The sequence below is a fragment of the Apodemus sylvaticus genome, chromosome 13 (assembly GCF_947179515.1).
Source record: "Apodemus sylvaticus chromosome 13, mApoSyl1.1, whole genome shotgun sequence".
NCBI classification, from domain to species: domain Eukaryota; kingdom Metazoa; phylum Chordata; class Mammalia; order Rodentia; family Muridae; genus Apodemus; species Apodemus sylvaticus.
Window position 1 is genome coordinate 1,305,901 of NC_067484.1, and position 16,188 is coordinate 1,322,088.

Genomic DNA, 16,188 nt, shown 5'->3' on the forward strand with positions numbered 1-16,188 from the left:
ATTAGGGGAACCTGAGACATGTGTGCCCTCCTCTCATCTCGCTCCTACATTGTGAAGACACCTTACCAAGCACTAACCCTTGGGCATCCAAAGCCTATGAGTAGCAATGGCTCATGGCAAACGGGAAGCAAAAAAAAAAAGGAATCCAGGAACTAGCCACAGCAGGATCCAGTCCCAAAGGCATAGCCCAAGTGATTTATCTGCTCCAGGTAGGTGGATCTTCTGAAACGTCCACAGCCCCCCACCCTAGCTGGGCACCAAGACTGACAGAGAGGAAGGTGAACATCTCAAATTCAAACTGGAACACGTAGGATATAACTCTTGCCTCGTCTGACTTCTTCTATTCTTAACAAGCGCTTTACACTTGAGCATGTAATAATGTTTGCACTGCATTTGCTCTGTGTCAAGCTGGGAGAGAGACAGGAGGATACATCATTTAAAAGAGCATTCTTGACTCCCTCGACCATGACTTAGTTGTCATAGACAGTAGGACTTATTGTTCTGCCAAGTCACAGACTGTGCAGCCAGTTCTTACCCTGTTGTCTTCCTGGATCTCCCAGTCACTCGAGAAAGTTGTCAGCTGCTGCCCTTGGGAACAGTTAGCAAACTGGAAAAGGCCGGAAAACATCCTTCTGTTCTCCTGTGTGTCTGGAAAGATGGCATCTTGGAAATTGACTCCGTGCGGCAAGAGATTGTAATTTTCATCCATCCTAAGGGGAAAGGGTCAAAGCAGAGACATAGGTGAGGCGAATGGAGATGGGCCAGATATAGTCTGGTTTACAGAGGACAGAAACTGTCTTGCTAATGTCACCATGAAGTCTGGCATGGTTCTCAGGAAGGGACTTCTACCATTAACACTTCTCATTGCTTTCTTCTTTGCTTGAGTCTAGCTTAAGCGTTTCTAAAGAATAGAGTCTAGACAAGGCACAAGGTCTCAGGTGTAGGCATTCCTGTGGGTCTGTCTCCCATGTCTTATAATGTCCGTTGCTTCCTGGTGAGCAGACAGAAGTTGTAATGTGACCTGGATTTAAGCCTCACTGCTACACTGGGCTTGTGATGCGAAGCCAGCTTCTTCTTTAAGCACCACTGTCTTCCTGTCTGCTACAACAGGACTGTAATAGAATATAGTCTCTTGGTGTTATCATGGGGGTCACAATGGAAAACTGTAAACGTGACTCAGTGGGTAAGAGCACTTCTGCTCAAGTGTGAGGACCCAAGGTCAAATCCATAGCACCCCCATAAAAAGCCTGTTGTGACTGGGCATGCCAGTAACACCAACACTGGGCAACAGAGACGGGCAGATCTTGAGAACCTGCCAGCCCAGCCTAGCCAAAACGGCAAGTTTCCAGGTCGATGAGAAGCCCTATCTCAGGGAAATAAAGTGGATAGACAGAAAAAGATGCCACGCATACTCCAGTGCATGCACCACATACACACACAGCATACACATCCAACAGGCACAAGGATACCAAAGAACTTGGCACAGAGCATACTGCCCCATGCCTGGTCACACAGCATCTCCACCTGGGCGGAGTAGAAGAGCCCTCCCTCTCCAGTTTGTTACTGCCATGGCAGGTAGTTGTAGAGGCCGGGCACCTCGGAATGCAGCGCCAGCACCTTGCTCGGAGGGGCAGCCTTCGCTCAGGGGTCTCCACTCCGACTGCAGCTGGCAGGCTCGCGCGGGTGCCTGGGAGGCAGGGAGGCAGAGCGTGGCTAGCAGCAGCGGGAGCGGGCGTGAAGGCGGCTAAGCTCTAGCCTGGGCGCAAGGCCTGGCCGGGTGCTGGGGGCAGCGGGGAGCCGGGAAGCCCGCAGCGCCTACCGGGGAACCCCGGCCGGGGCGTTCGGCTGCACACGCTCTGGAGAGCTGGGTGCGCGGCTAGCAGTATGACCGGGATCGGCTGCACAGGCTCTGGAGAGCTGGGTGCGAGACTAGCAGTAAGACCGGGATCACCATGCCCCAGCCTTCTCCCTGCCATGCTTAAAAAGGGTCGAGAGGAAGCGACGGGAGGGGCGGGGACTGGGGCAGGGACTGCGGCAGGGGCGGGGAGATGGAGGCAGGAGGATCAAAGTTCAGGGCTATTCTTACCTACATAGGGAGGCTTCCTAGGGAATCTGAGTCAAGCATGGACTAAAGAAACTGTCTCCAGAAAGAAAGAAGGAAAGAAGGAAAGAAGGAAAGAGAGAAAGAGAGAAAGAGAGAAAGAGAGAAAGAGAGAAAGAAAGAAAGAAAGAAAGAAAGAAAGAAAGAAAGAAAGAAAGAAAGAAAGAAAGAAAGAAAGAAAGAAAGAAAGAAAGGAAGGAGGGAGGGAAGAAGGAAAGAAAGAAAGGAAGAAAGAGGAAGGAAGGTTACCTGTTTGTAAATGTATTGATCTTATATTTATGTTATGGGTGTTATCCACATATCATTATCATAATTCATATAGGTATATGTACATATCTATGGTTCCAGAACCTGGAGAGAAGAGAGGTCCAAGGGCGATGTGCGGAGACTATACAGACGTGGAAGGGAGTGTGAAGGCCTCACCTCAGGCCCCTATGTCTTCCAGGGTGTCCTGGAACTCTGGTGGGATGGTTCTTTTTGTGACCACTTGGGATGGCTGCAGGTGTTGACCGGCAGCTCTTACAAACCCCAAACCATGCAGAAGAGGCTTAGAAGGAAGATGGACGTGAAAGAAACCCAAGGGAGGGCATGGGGCATTTTTAGACAAAAGGGACTCAGGCAGGAGTGTGCAGTTGTCAGATTTGGAGAGCTTCAGACATCATGAGGGTCACATGAGTTTAGACTGTTGTCCCTGGGCCAATCAGGCTTTACTTTCTCAATGTTCATCGAAGCCCTGATGCAGGAAGAAGTGTAAGACAGTGGCCCTTCTCAGGCCTTGTATTTCCACGTGTCAAGCATTCAGCCTGTGACCTTGATCAATTTCTATCTTTATGGTGGTGTGAGGTGGGCAGGGATTTGGTCTTGCTATGTGGCCCTCTAATGCTTTAGGACAAACATTTCAAGTGTGTAGCACTTTGCTCGGTGAGGCCTAAATTATATAGGAAAATCTTAGTTGTAGGCAAAATAAATCCAGGGGACATCAGTGCCAAGGATATGGGTGACAGATGGCTCTCTGCCATTACCTGCCATGGGAAATACCAGACTTCCACACAATGAGTAGTGACGCTCGGCTAACATCGGAGGCCACTTATCAGCACAGCCCCATTGTCTCTCACTGGACATTTAAGCTATGAGCCTTCACAGGGTTACTGTATGAACCTGCTCCACTGTCATAATGAAATACTACTGGCTGGAGGCTTACAGGGCAGAGATTTATTTTCCCAGTTCTGAAGACTAAAAGCTCAGTATCCAGATGCCAAGACTGGTGTCCTGAGACCTTGTCCCTGAAGTGTGTGTAAACAGCCATTTGTATCTTTGCAGCCAGAGATGGCCTTTCCTCTGTGCTCCTCTGTCTTCCTCTTACCAGCCCAGTGGATTAGAGCCCCATCTTTATCAACTAGTCTAGCCTTAGTTACCCCCATAAAGGCTTCTTTACAAATACAGTTGCACAGTAGGCCAGGAGAGAGTTTTGCTCTATGAGTGGGGAGTGGGTAGGAGGAGACAGTGTAGACACAACGGTTGTTCAGCAGTTGTTCTGTAGGTTTGCTTAAGACAGACAGGGAGTGTGACATCATTTATATTCCTGGCACACAGACTCAGAGAAAGCATTGTCAAGTTGCAGTATTAACAGCCGCCAAGTATGAGCCAAGTACTGTTGGATGGGCTGTGCATATTTTATTTTAACTCCATTGACAAACAACATACCAAAATCGATACTGCTATTGTTGTCCTCGTTTTTAAAAATCTGCATGCACATGATTTTATGTATAGTGTGTCTGTGTGTGTGTGTGTGTGTGTGTGTGTGTGCAAGCATATGTGCTGTCCTGCACATTTGAGTGTGTGATCATGGGCACACAAGTGCCATGATGCACATGCAGAGGTCAGAGGACAGCTTCAGATGCCGGTCTTCCGGATGTTGGTCCCCAGCTCCCACCTTGTATAAGACAGGAACTCTTTGCCATTTGCCACTGTGTGTACCAGGCTAGCCGGCCCATGAGTGCCCAGAGATTCTCCTGTCTCCACAGCCCATCTCACCATTGGACATTGGGATCACCGGCTTGATGTGGGTTCCAATCTCAGGTCCACACATTTGCATGGCAAGCACTTCACTGGATGAGCTACCTCCCTAGACCTGGAGTCATTATTATTTTTTAATTTGCTATTTTTAAAATTCTTAAATTGAAATGGATTTTTCTTCCATCATGGTAAAAATAGCAACAATGTTACTTAAATGTTACTATTTGCCCCATGGTACCACTGTTTTATACTTTAATTCCACAAAAGTACCAATTTTGCTGTAAATACAGAAATTCTTGAAGTATTATACCTTTATTGGATTTATTTGGACCATTGTTGAAAATGTGTGTCTCTTGGAGAAACAAACTTATTAGCAGCTATCCATGAAGACATGCATGTAAATGTTCCCTCCAGTAAATGGTCTAAAAATCTACACTGCTTTTTTCCTACTACTGTTGATATGTGTTTTTCTTATTTACTACTAAAAATCCTACTTTCTTTTCAAATAGTCAACTCTAAAGTTATCCATAATATGATTTTTAATTATTTGGTAGAATTTTTTATTTGATATATTTTTATTTACATTTCAAATGACTTTTCCTTTTCTGGCCCCCCCCACTCCCCAAAAGTCATATAAGTCCCCTTCCCTCCCCCTGTTCTCCCACCCACCCATTCCCACTTCCCTGTTTTGGTTTTGCTCTATACTGCTACACTGAGTCTTTCCAGAACAAGGGGCCACTCCTCTGTTCTTCTTGTACATCATTTGATGTGTGGATTGTGTTTTGGGTATTCCAGTTTTCCCGGCTAATATCCACTTATTAGTGAGTGCATACCATGATTGATCTTTTGAGACTGGGTTGCCTCACTTAGTATGATGTTCTCCAGCTCCATCCATTTGCCTAAGAATTTCATGAATTCATTGTTTCTAATGGCTGAATTGTGTATATATACCACATTTTTTGCATCCGTTCTTCTGTTGAGGGACACCTGGGTTCTTTCCAGCTTCTGGCTATTATAAATAGGGCTGCTATGAACATAGTGGTGCATATATCCTTATTACATGCTGGGGAATCCTCTGGGTATATGCCCAGGAGTGGTATAGCAGGATCTTCCAGAATTGACGTGCCCAGGTTTCTGAGGAACCGCCAGACTGATTTCCAGAATAGTTGTACCAATTTGCAACCCCAGCAGCTTTCTCCACATCCTCACCAATACCTGCTGTCTCCTGAGTTTTTAATCTTAGCCATTCTGAACATTTAGGCACATGGAGGTTAAATGACTTAGCAAATACCCAAGAGCTAAAAACCGGGCCAGGAGTCAAATCATGCAAAGAAAGTCTCCTGAGGTACACTCACTTAAAGTGAATACTTCAAGACACTTAAAGACAAAAACAGAAGGTGATTTAAAGGCACAAGGTGGTCCTTCACTTAGCGTCTATGTCAAGTTTATGGTGCCTACTGTGGTTTGGATATGAAGTCCCCCACAGGCTTGCTTGTTGACCACTTGAACCCAGGCTGGCAGTGCCATTGGGGAAGCTTATAGAAACTTAGGAGGGAGGACATCACTGCAGAAAGCAGGATCCTGGAGCACATCCCTTGGGGAAGCACTTCATCACAGGCCCATTCCTGTATCCCTCTATCTGTTTCCTGTGAACCATGAGGTAAAGTCTTCCTTCCAACATATCACCTACCACTAGGATGGTCTGCCCCACATAGGCCCAGAACTGACCACAGCACGGATTGTAGATGGCAATCTCTAAAACCCTGAACCAAGACAAATAATTCTTCCTGTAAGTCACCTTTTTCATGTGTCTTGGACACAACTAATCAGAAATACTAGTAGAGTTAGTAAGAACTTAGTACCAACCCCAGTGTCTTTGTTTGGGTTTTATCATTTTGAAAAGACACCATAACCATGGCAACTCTTTATATAAAGGAAAACATCGAATTGGTGCTGGCTTCAGTTTCAGAGGTTTAACCCATTATCATCACAGTGAGAAGCATGGCAACAGCAAGCAGACAGGGCACCAGAGAAGGAGCTGAGAGTTCTACATCCTGATCAGAAGGCAGCAGAAAAAGACTGTATACCACACTGGGCAGAGCTTGAGCAGAGACCTCAAAGCCTACTCCGCAGTGACACGCTTCCTCCAACAAGGCCACATCTACTGCAAGAAGGCCAAACCTCCCTGTGGGCTACATATTCAAAGACATGAGTCTGTGCAGGCCATGCCTATTCAAACCAGCACACCCAGGAAGGATTTAGTGACTGTGAAACTGACCTGGTGTTTACACTATTCAGTCCTGAAGCCCCCTTATATCTCAGTCATACGTTATAACTTATGCAGACAAGATAATATAAAGGTTATTCTTTTAAATCTCATCTTCAAGCGCCTCGGGGCCTGGCTGGACAAGTTTTGTCTGCCTCCACTACCTTTAAAGCCTTGGCTTTCCCTTCTGTTTAGACAAGTCAATAAATAAACAGCCATAGGCCTGGCTATTTTCTCTCCTCTCCTAGAAAGTTGACAGAATCAAAGCCCTTCCAATATTACTCAAAACATCTTTTCCTGCGCTCAGCCCAGAGACTGTCCTCATGGATTCTCCGGCCGGCCAGTTATGTTTTTCTTCTCTGTAAAATCTGGTGGAGAGTGGTCCCCATTGGGTTTCTGTTTGTGGTGGGGCTGCTGGTGTGTTCCCTAGTGATCTGCAATCTTTGGAAAATAGGATCATCAAAATAATCAGCAGAACTCAAGATAGTTAGAAAGAAATGAAAATTCTATATAATTCCATATGAAAATAATTCCAAATCATAATTATTGGGTTTTATAGTGAGGCAAGCCATTCTGCCCATTGATTCCAAGACCCATCAATTGAAGCTGTGAGGCATGGGTGACACCCACCACTTCAGGGCCTTGACTGTCAACTGACAGTTGACAATTTCCTGGCTGTTTGCAGGTGATGGCACACAAGGTAAGACCAGTTGATTTTGTGGCTGCAAGCCCATTGCTGTGAAGGGAGCAATGGGACACACTGAACAGAAGTGGTGCTCTGGGAAATGCCATGATGACAGACAGGGTGTTTTGGGAGGCCATTTTATGTGGAAGCTTCAGGGGTCTTTGGAAAGTCAGTTGTGTCGGATGGTGTCTTGCTGGGGCAAACACCTGAAGGAGCGTTTTCCTGAAAAAAGTGAAAAGGATGTTTTGCTAAACAGACACATCAAGGAACATTTCCCTGAAGCAGACACAGGTGAAAGGATGTTCTGCTAAAGCAAACACGTGAAAGGACACGTGATGAAGGATTCTTCGCTAATGACACGCATGTATTGGTCCTCCTTACATTTAGTAGTTGAGCTGCATTTGTTGGGACTCTGTAGAGAGAAACGCACCAAAAGTCTTCTGGTGGTGTGCTGCGGCTTCTTACTACTTCCGAGGACTGGGGGGGATTGGCAGAGTGAGGTCAGCTGAGACAGACTCACATGGGGTTTTGCTAAGTCGGACTCATGCGACTTAGGCATGACCCATGGGGTGGGGCAACACATGTTTGGAGGGGAGTATAAATAGGACTCAATGGCCTGTGAGAGGGGGCTTGCTTGTGGAGCTAGCTCTGCGATGCTTCTTGGTCTCAAGTCCGGCTTCACTGAGAGAAACACAGCAAAGAACTTCTCCTGGTGTCCCTGTCGGTCCGAATTCCTCCCGCTGACTCGTGCCCAATTCCGCTGAGGCCTGGCTGATGCTGCTAGGCCCTGCCACTGCTGCTGCTGCAAATTAAAGTTACAGCCATTGCTGGTGCTGTTGGCACGAACACGAACAGGGGGAGCATATTCATGCCCAGAATGTACCTAATCTCTGTCCCTTCTAAGATGGAACAAGGTCTGGTCTCCTGGAGAATGATGTGGGGTTATGGGGTTATGGGGTTATGGGATTATGGGGTTATGGGGTTGTGGGGTTTTGGGGTTATGGGGTTATGGGGTTAGTATTAGTCTTTTTGACCATAAGCTCTCAGCAGGAGTTCACCAGGCCAGCCTTAATGAAGTGCTGAACCAGTGAAAAGCCTGTCTCACTTTCACACGGCCACTCTGTTCACGGGCTTACGAGCAAGCCGGGGGTGACTGGGTAAAGAAACTATATAGGAAGGGTTTGTCCATCTAATTATTAAGAACCCTCCCAGTGGTCATCACTCATGTGAGACACAGATGCCGGGACAATCAGTGACCATTCTGAGCCATCCATTCATCCTCCTCCCCAGATGCCCTTCTTACCCGCTTCCTGATTCTAGTCCTCCAGGTTCCCATGCGTCCAAACAAATGACAGGTCACTGCTCAGGAATTGTGTCACTTGCACTAATGGCTATTTCGGGGTTCATTACAACGCTCAGGTTACACACTCTGTCGTGAGGGAAGTCAGAACAGGACCTCAAAGCAGGAATCTGGAGGCAGGAAGTGAAGCAGAGGCCATGGAGGAACACTGGTTACTGACTGGCTCCTCGTGGCTTGCTTAGACTGCTTTCTTATACCATCCAGAACCACCTGCCCAGGGGTGGCAACATCTCCAATGAACTGGACCCCTCCACATCAATCATTAATCAAGGAAATGAACTGTAGACTTTCCTGTAGACAGGCAAATCTTATAGTAACCTTTTTCTCAACTGAGATCCCTCTTCCCAGATGACTCTGACTTGTATCAGGTTGTCATCAAACCAGCCAGCACAATTGCCCTTTCATAGTTTAAAAATTATATTGTATAAATACAATGCTTGAAACAGTGCAGTAATTGTGAAACCTCAGTGGCCCTATCGGGAGAACAAAATAGACCTTTAGTCATTGGACTTAACATACAGTATGCCAGAACTCGAACCGCCACCGCTCAGAGGGCGGTATAAAAGTCGCTCCACACTCCTGTGCTTGAGCAGCATGTTTCATTTTCGAACATTCTAGATGGCATGCACACTGTATCTGTGAAAGGAGAGTATGGATTATCTGGGGACACAGGGAGAATAGAATGTTCCATGCCTTAGGTCCATGGTTACTCCCTTTCATTCATAAATATAGTTTTTACATATTTTCTTCATACAGTTACAATAAAAGATCTTTAAAGGACAAGCTCTTTGTCAGACTGGATGACAGTTAAGTGACTGATCTGGCAAGTAGATTCAGATCTGCCCCCTTCCCATACATATAAGGAGCTGAGTACAAAAGGATTACATCACTGCCCTCCAGACGTCACACATGACAAGGCTCAGGACTCCTGTGTAAGCACTGCCCCCCCCCAACCCTTGGTGGTGATAGAAAAGCTATCATTATAACAATCACTAAGATTAAAATGCCCCCATGAGCGAAGCAATATATGCGTATTGCTTCTGGTATGAACACAATAGCCCTGCACCTTGTGCTTCTGCCCCAGTGGCACACTGCTGGGAAGAAACCCACAGCTAGTAAAGAACAAAGCTAAAATCTGTTTTGTTCTCTGTATGTTTGTGTGTGTTTATATATGCATGTGTGTGTGTGTGTGTGTGTCCTGGAACTCACCCAGCTCCAGGGATCTGCCTGTCTCTGCTTCCTTCCTTCCCTCTGCAATTATAAGCGTGCACCGCCATATCCAGCTTTCTCGTCTTTGACCTGAGAACTCAGGTTCTCGTGCTCGTAAGGCAAGCCTTGGCTGACTGAGCCATTTCCCGAGTCTCGTAGCTGCAAATGTCATCTTAGGCCATCCAACTTGGTAGCACTGTGCGTCCATCCTTAGATACTGAAGATGTAATGACCCATCCAACACCATCCCTGCCCTCCAGAACTCGTCCATCCTGATGATAAACTCCCAACTTCCGACCACTTCAATTCAGCCTCCTGCTGTTTCCAACACAGAGGTCTGTCGCTGTTCTCTGAATACAGACCAGAGCTATACAGCAATCACATCATCTGCTTCCAACCCCTCTCCCCTCAAAGTGAACAGAAAGCAAATAAACAAAACCCAGCAGTTTTGAGTGTGAATCATGCTACTTGCTCCAAGTTGAGACCTTTCTTTTCCATATTTCCTTGGGAGCCTAAACAGAGATAAACAACCAAAACTGAGGGTCATTCTTCCTGTTTTAGTGTATCATATTTCCTAGCCCCGCAGGGCCTTTCTGGAAGGCTCCCAGTGTGCAATGTAAACCTCAGCTCATTCTTCTGGTATCCTTGGGAGGCAGGAAGCCAGAGTTATTTCACAGATAAAGAAACTAGAATCCCCAGAGGCCTGATGCCTGACTGGGTCACATAACTATAGGCAGTTGGGGATTCTGGGAATGGGGCTTAGGTTAGGGCTCCCAGTCTGAGGTCTCCAGGCTCCCAAATGGGACCGCCTTCCTCAGATGTGAAGATTTTCGTGTGTGAAAATTCCAGTGGAGTCTTGTTTTCCAACAGGAATATTATGGGAATGCAGATATGCCCATGCATATCTCTTCCTCTGCATATTAATACATTTACAGGAGGTGGTTAAGCGCATATAATGATTATCTGTGCTCATTACAAATTCATCTAATGATTAAGTCTCTGTCCACTGCTGTCCACAAGTCTGTACTTCCAATAGAGCATAGTAACAAAAATCAAAGACATTTTGGCTAATATAACCTTTTACTTTGTCTTCTTGTTAGCAGGACTAAGTATCGAACCTGCAACCTTACACATACCATGCAAGCACTGTTCAGCTGAAGCGTGGCTCCAGCTACCAAAGTCCAGGTCTGGGCTTGACAAGCACGCAGTAACTATTCTGTTAGCCGCGGTCAGCACTTCGGCTAAGCATCATTTTGGTGTCTGTGCACAGCGGTCAACAACATTGTAACAACATTGTCAAAGCCTTTTCACATTAGCGAATGGAAACCAGTCTGGCTAATTTTTCAAGGAGGGGATATGAGGTCCCAAGAATGCCTGTTCTCGTTTTAAGTGCATCAAACCAAACCCCTAACATCTCCTTGTTCAACGTTTTAGATACTAAATGGAACTATTTGGCACAGGCTGAGCAGTTTGGTCCTCCCATCCATCATTCAACATTTCCATTTCAAACAAATAACTTTTAGTATTTATCTTTCAATTTGTAGATGCAGGCCCTGGATACACAGCGAAGAAGAATGTAGAGATGCTGTCCTCATTAGTTAAATTGGTATGGCTAAAAATAGACTTTGAGAGCGTAACCTTTTCTTGGGAATGAATGGCTTGAAAAGCCGATTCAACGGCCTCTGATAAGGCTGTTATTGAGATGCCTGCAATCTGGAGAAAGAGAACTCTCGGATTCTGCTAACGAGAAGATACCCCAGTGCCTGGCTGCGGGTGTCTGTCTCGCCGCTGGGGTGCCCGGAGCTGGGGTGACCGGAGCACCACCGGAGCACAGCCGGCGAGCCGATCCAGGAGGCAGAACACAGTCCACAATGGAAATCCATAGTCTGTGTTTTCTCCGTTGGGAAACAGAAGGATCTGGGATGGTTGCTGTGGTTCCCAGTCTGCCGTGTACCCAGACACCTCTGGGGTACTGCTGGGAGTTGGGAACAGGGGCCCGAGGTCCGTGTTTTCCCTCAAGGCATCTATGCATCAGGCAGGGAGGGAAAAGCTGAACTCAGGACAAGGGCAGGACACGGTTTGGTTCCAAGTGTACGCAGGGCTTGGGGAGAGAAGGCCTTCTCCGGAGATTTAGGTGAGGGCCTCCCATCTCAGTGATCCTGACCCAGAGACAGTCTTGATTGTCCAAACTGGTTTATTTGATGGTGAATGTGAATGCATCCTTACTCAGGATGAACTAGGGATTAAACACCCTTGGTGAGATGGAATGCACAGGAAGGGAAGCTGGCTGACTGAACACTCAGGGTCTATCCAGATGCCTCATCAGCATGGAGAACTCCAGGTTTTTATGCTACATAACTGGTTGCCACAGTCCTCTCAGTGGGGTGTCATGGTTACCTGTTCTAGAAGAAGCAAGACTTGACAGGGCAGCGCCACTCTTGCCATTCTCAATTCTGAGATGCTGTCTGAGCCTGCTCAGACTTCGCAGGTCTTCTGTCTGGTGACATGGTCCCCTTCCCCAAACCCTAGACAAGCCACTGTGGAAACCACACAGTTCCCTGAAAGAAGAAAAGAACTAAACATACATCCACCATTTGACCCAGCTCACTACTCTTGGGCACTTATGTGAGGGACTCCAAAGCAGTGTGTTACTGCTTGTACATCAGTGCTTACTAAAGTACTGTTCATAGTAACTATGTTAAGGAACAAACCTAGGTATCCATCTATAGAGGGCTGGATAACAAAATGTGTGATATGTAGGTAGATAGGGAGACAGACAGACAGGCAGACAGATATACAGACAGATAGATAGACAGACAGATGGATGGACCTTTTTGATTAAAAGAACAAAGTTATGACATTTACAGGAACGTGGTTATGGCTGGAGATCATGACTTTAAATAAATTAAATCGTTTTCAAAAAGATAAAAAGCACATATTTTCTCCCATTTGTAGTTCCTAGAGTTTGGACAGACATAACCATATGTACATGTGACTGGAAAGTAGAAGTTAAACAGACTAGGACTAACAAGGGGGATTCAGGGAAAGAGGCTTACTCTGAATTATATACTTGTATAAAATGTCCTTATGTAAAACAGTATCACTTACAAAGAGTATTTGCTGATAAAAAACATTTAACAGAAAATAATAGTAAAAAAAAAAGAAAGGTAACTGATTGGCACTACCCCCAATCTTGGCCAGAAAAGCTTCTCTCGGAAGTGGGCGGCTGTTACTGCAGAGTTGGGAGTGGTCAGGAACTTGGTCAGGTGCTGGGAACACTTCTAAGTGCTCAGCCCTCACTGGGACATTTCTATCAGTTCTCTAGTCAGACTCAGGGGGTGCTATGGGAAAGGAGGGAGGAGAAATGCAAGACCCTGACTATGGAGAGGCGTGCTATGGAATGCTTTCTGTCTTCTGCACAGGGTGGAACTGATGTACTCATGAACTCACTGAGGTGAGTCCACCCGCACATAATAAAGTCAGCCAGGTCAGTCAGCATTGCAGCAGTCAGCACTGATGGGGTTACCAGAGAGAGAGAGACAGAGAGAGAGAGAGAGAGAGAGAGAGAGAGAGACAGAGAGAGAGACAGAGACAGACAGAGACAGATGGATAGAGATAGAAAAACACAGACTGAGGAGGAGGAAGAGGAAGAGAAGGAGGAAGAGGAGAGAGGAAGGAGGCAGAGAAAGGAAAGGCCATGAAGGCAGGGAGGGATGGGAATTTTAGGCTGTGAGAGGGAGGAATTGGGGGTGGATATGGTCAATATACATTTTATACACACATGAATGTCAAAGGATAAGTAAATAAAAGATGACAAGTGTTTGTTGTTTGTTTATTTAAAAGCAAGCAAGAAAGAAATCGGGTATGGTTAATCCCAGAACTCAGGAAGCAAAAGCAAGTAGCTCACTGAGTTTGAGGCCAGCTTTGTCTACACAGTGAAAGCTGTGACAGCCAGGAAGACAGAATGGGATTCTGCCTTTAAAAAAAAAAAAAAAAAAAAAAAAAAAAAAAAAAAAAAAAGACACATAACTGTCAAGAAGGGAACTTTGCTAGTAATTCAGAGCATAAACAAAGCCCCAAGCCCAGAGGAAGGTAGAGCTCATTAACCTTTAACATCTGAGTCAGGAAAATGGAAAAGGAAGTTCGAATTCCAGAGGGCTGGCCAGAGGGGCACATATGGTTATCACAGAGCACTTGGCCCTGCACAGACCCGCTGTCAACAAGGTCTCTTTCCCATAGTCTCCTAGGGGAATCTGATAGAGGTCATGGCCAGTGGAAGACAGAGGGGGCACCATCCTCCTTGAGCAAGATTCCCCAGCCGGGCTTGCTCAGCTGACCAGATACACAGACTTTGCACGGGAGACAGTGTGCACCTGCAGAGCCGCCTGACTTCCCAGAGCATCTGTGTCTATCTGCTTTGGGAGTAGGTAACAGACAGTATGAGCAACACAGAGAAAGTTTATAAAGACTCTGAGCAAAAGTTACAAAGACTCCATCAACTGCTTCCCTTTTCTTCCCAGCTGTACACAGGACCAGGTAGCATGTGAGAAATTCATAGCTATGAATAGGAAATTGTCTTAGTCAGGGTTTCTATCCCTGCACAAACATCATGACCAAGAAGCAAGTTGGGGAGGAAAGGGTTTATTGAGCTTACACTTCCATGCTGCTGTTCATCACTAAAGGAAGTCAGGATTGGAACTCCAGCAGGTCAGGAAGCAGGAGCTGATGCAGAGGCCATGGAGGGATGTTCCTTACTGGCTTGCTTCCTCTGCCTTGCTCAGCCGGCTCTCTTAGAGAACCCAGGACTACCAGCCCAGGGATGGCACCACCCACAAGGGGCCCTCCCACCTTGGTCACTAATTGAGAAAATGCCCCACAGCTGGATCTCATGGAAGCACTTCCCCAACTAAAGCTCCTTTCTCTGTGATAACTCCAGCCTGTGTTAAGTTGACACACAAAACCAGCCAGTATAGAAATCTATTAATTAACTAAATTGAAAGGCTGTTGAGATGGCTTAGCTGATAAAGGTGGCTGCCACCAAACTTGACTACCTGAGTTCAGTCCGCAGAACCCACATGATATAGGGAGAGGATTGACTTTGAAGGTTGTCCACTGACTTCCATGCATATGCTGTGGCACACATATACTAACACACACACACACACACACACACAATATAAAAAGTAATTAAAAGAAAGATGAGTAGAAAATGTGTAAAAAGTTTGGGTATCCCTATGTTTAACTCATTAAAGGGTTAATAAAGGTTTGACAGGAACATAAATAAAACTAAACAGTGCTTTGGTTTAGCTTTTTTGGGGGGAGAGGGTGTGGAGAAACAGTCCAACTTGTTCATTCATAACAAAGCCCCCAAAAGGATCATAATTAAAGTGTCTGATTCTGCATTTACTGGCCTCTCTCTATCCGTACTCAAACTGCAAAGATGTCACAAGATAAGAATTTCTGCAACTTCTAATCTTGCAGGAAATTAATTTGTAGAGACTATCTAGTTCTTTCAAAATTTCTTCCAAAATCTGTATGACTTAGTTTGGTTTGTTTACAAATAGAGCTGAACATAGTGGCATACATCTTTGATCCTGGCATTCAGAAGACAAAGGCCGGCAGATCTCAGTGAGTTCGAGGCCAGCCTGGTCTATATAATGAGCTCCAGGTGAGCCACAGCTACATTATAAGAGCAGGTAAAACACTAATCCACATAAAATAAAAATAAATAAATTTTTTTTGATTTGATTTTTTCGAGACAGGGTTTCTCTGTGTAGCCCTGACTGTCCTGGAACTCACTCTGTAGACCAGGCTGGCCTTGAACTCAGAAATCCACCTGCCTCTGCCTCCCAGAGTGCTGGGATTACAGGCGTGCACCACAATCGCCAGGCTATAAATAAATTTTTATAGTAGATCTGCTCCTTTGTTCCCTTAAAATTAGCCATTTCCAAGGATCATCTTTTTCTATACTTTGCAGATTAATTTATTTATTAATTTACACTTAACAAATTAATCTCTTTTCTGAGGGGAGAGAGGCCAGGTATTCATGCACACTAGGCTGGTGTTCTACCACAGAGCCACACCCCACCTGTATCACTGACTGGTGTTGCCCTGAGTTCATCATCTTCCATCTTCAGACTAATTCTTGAAATTAATCCCCTCTTTCTTACAATACCACACTTAGAAGGAGGTTGGCTTAAAAAAAATCTTAGGTTTTTTCCCACCTCCCACCAGCAATGGCCTCCTCCAGGGCCTTCCCCATGGAACTCACCTGTGGCTACATCAGTAAAGACAGTGATTTCCCTCCCCGTCTGTGCTGGACTGCCATTAGCTCTCCTGGGTGGCACTGAGCCCCATGAACCCTCACCCATCAATGACTCAATGTTTACTTCAGTAGAAAGTTCTGGGTCTTAGCTCAGACGCACGCTCAGTTCTCTCACTCCTTGTCCTCTACTGATGCTAGAGCGGTCACTCAAGAACTTGGTTAACTTGTGCTCTGTGGAAGGAAGAGAGGACCATGGAATGGTCTGGAGCTGAGCTTGCTTCCTTAT

The 16,188-nt window shown here is 45.9% G+C and overlaps 1 protein-coding gene across 1 annotated transcript in view; it reads right to left on the bottom strand.

The window, feature by feature from the left end:
* LOC127664124 (uncharacterized) overlaps positions 1-1,976 on the bottom strand; it is a 21,825-nt gene extending 19,849 nt beyond the window's left edge. Inside the window, exons 1-3 of the mRNA XM_052155994.1 lie at positions 1,820-1,976; positions 1,525-1,687; positions 536-710 (exon numbers count right to left, since the gene is read on the bottom strand). Of these exons, the coding sequence (XP_052011954.1) occupies positions 536-710; positions 1,525-1,687; positions 1,820-1,976 (495 nt within the window). The remainder of the gene's footprint in view (positions 1-535; positions 711-1,524; positions 1,688-1,819) is intronic.
* Between the last annotated feature and the right edge of the window lie 14,212 nt (positions 1,977-16,188).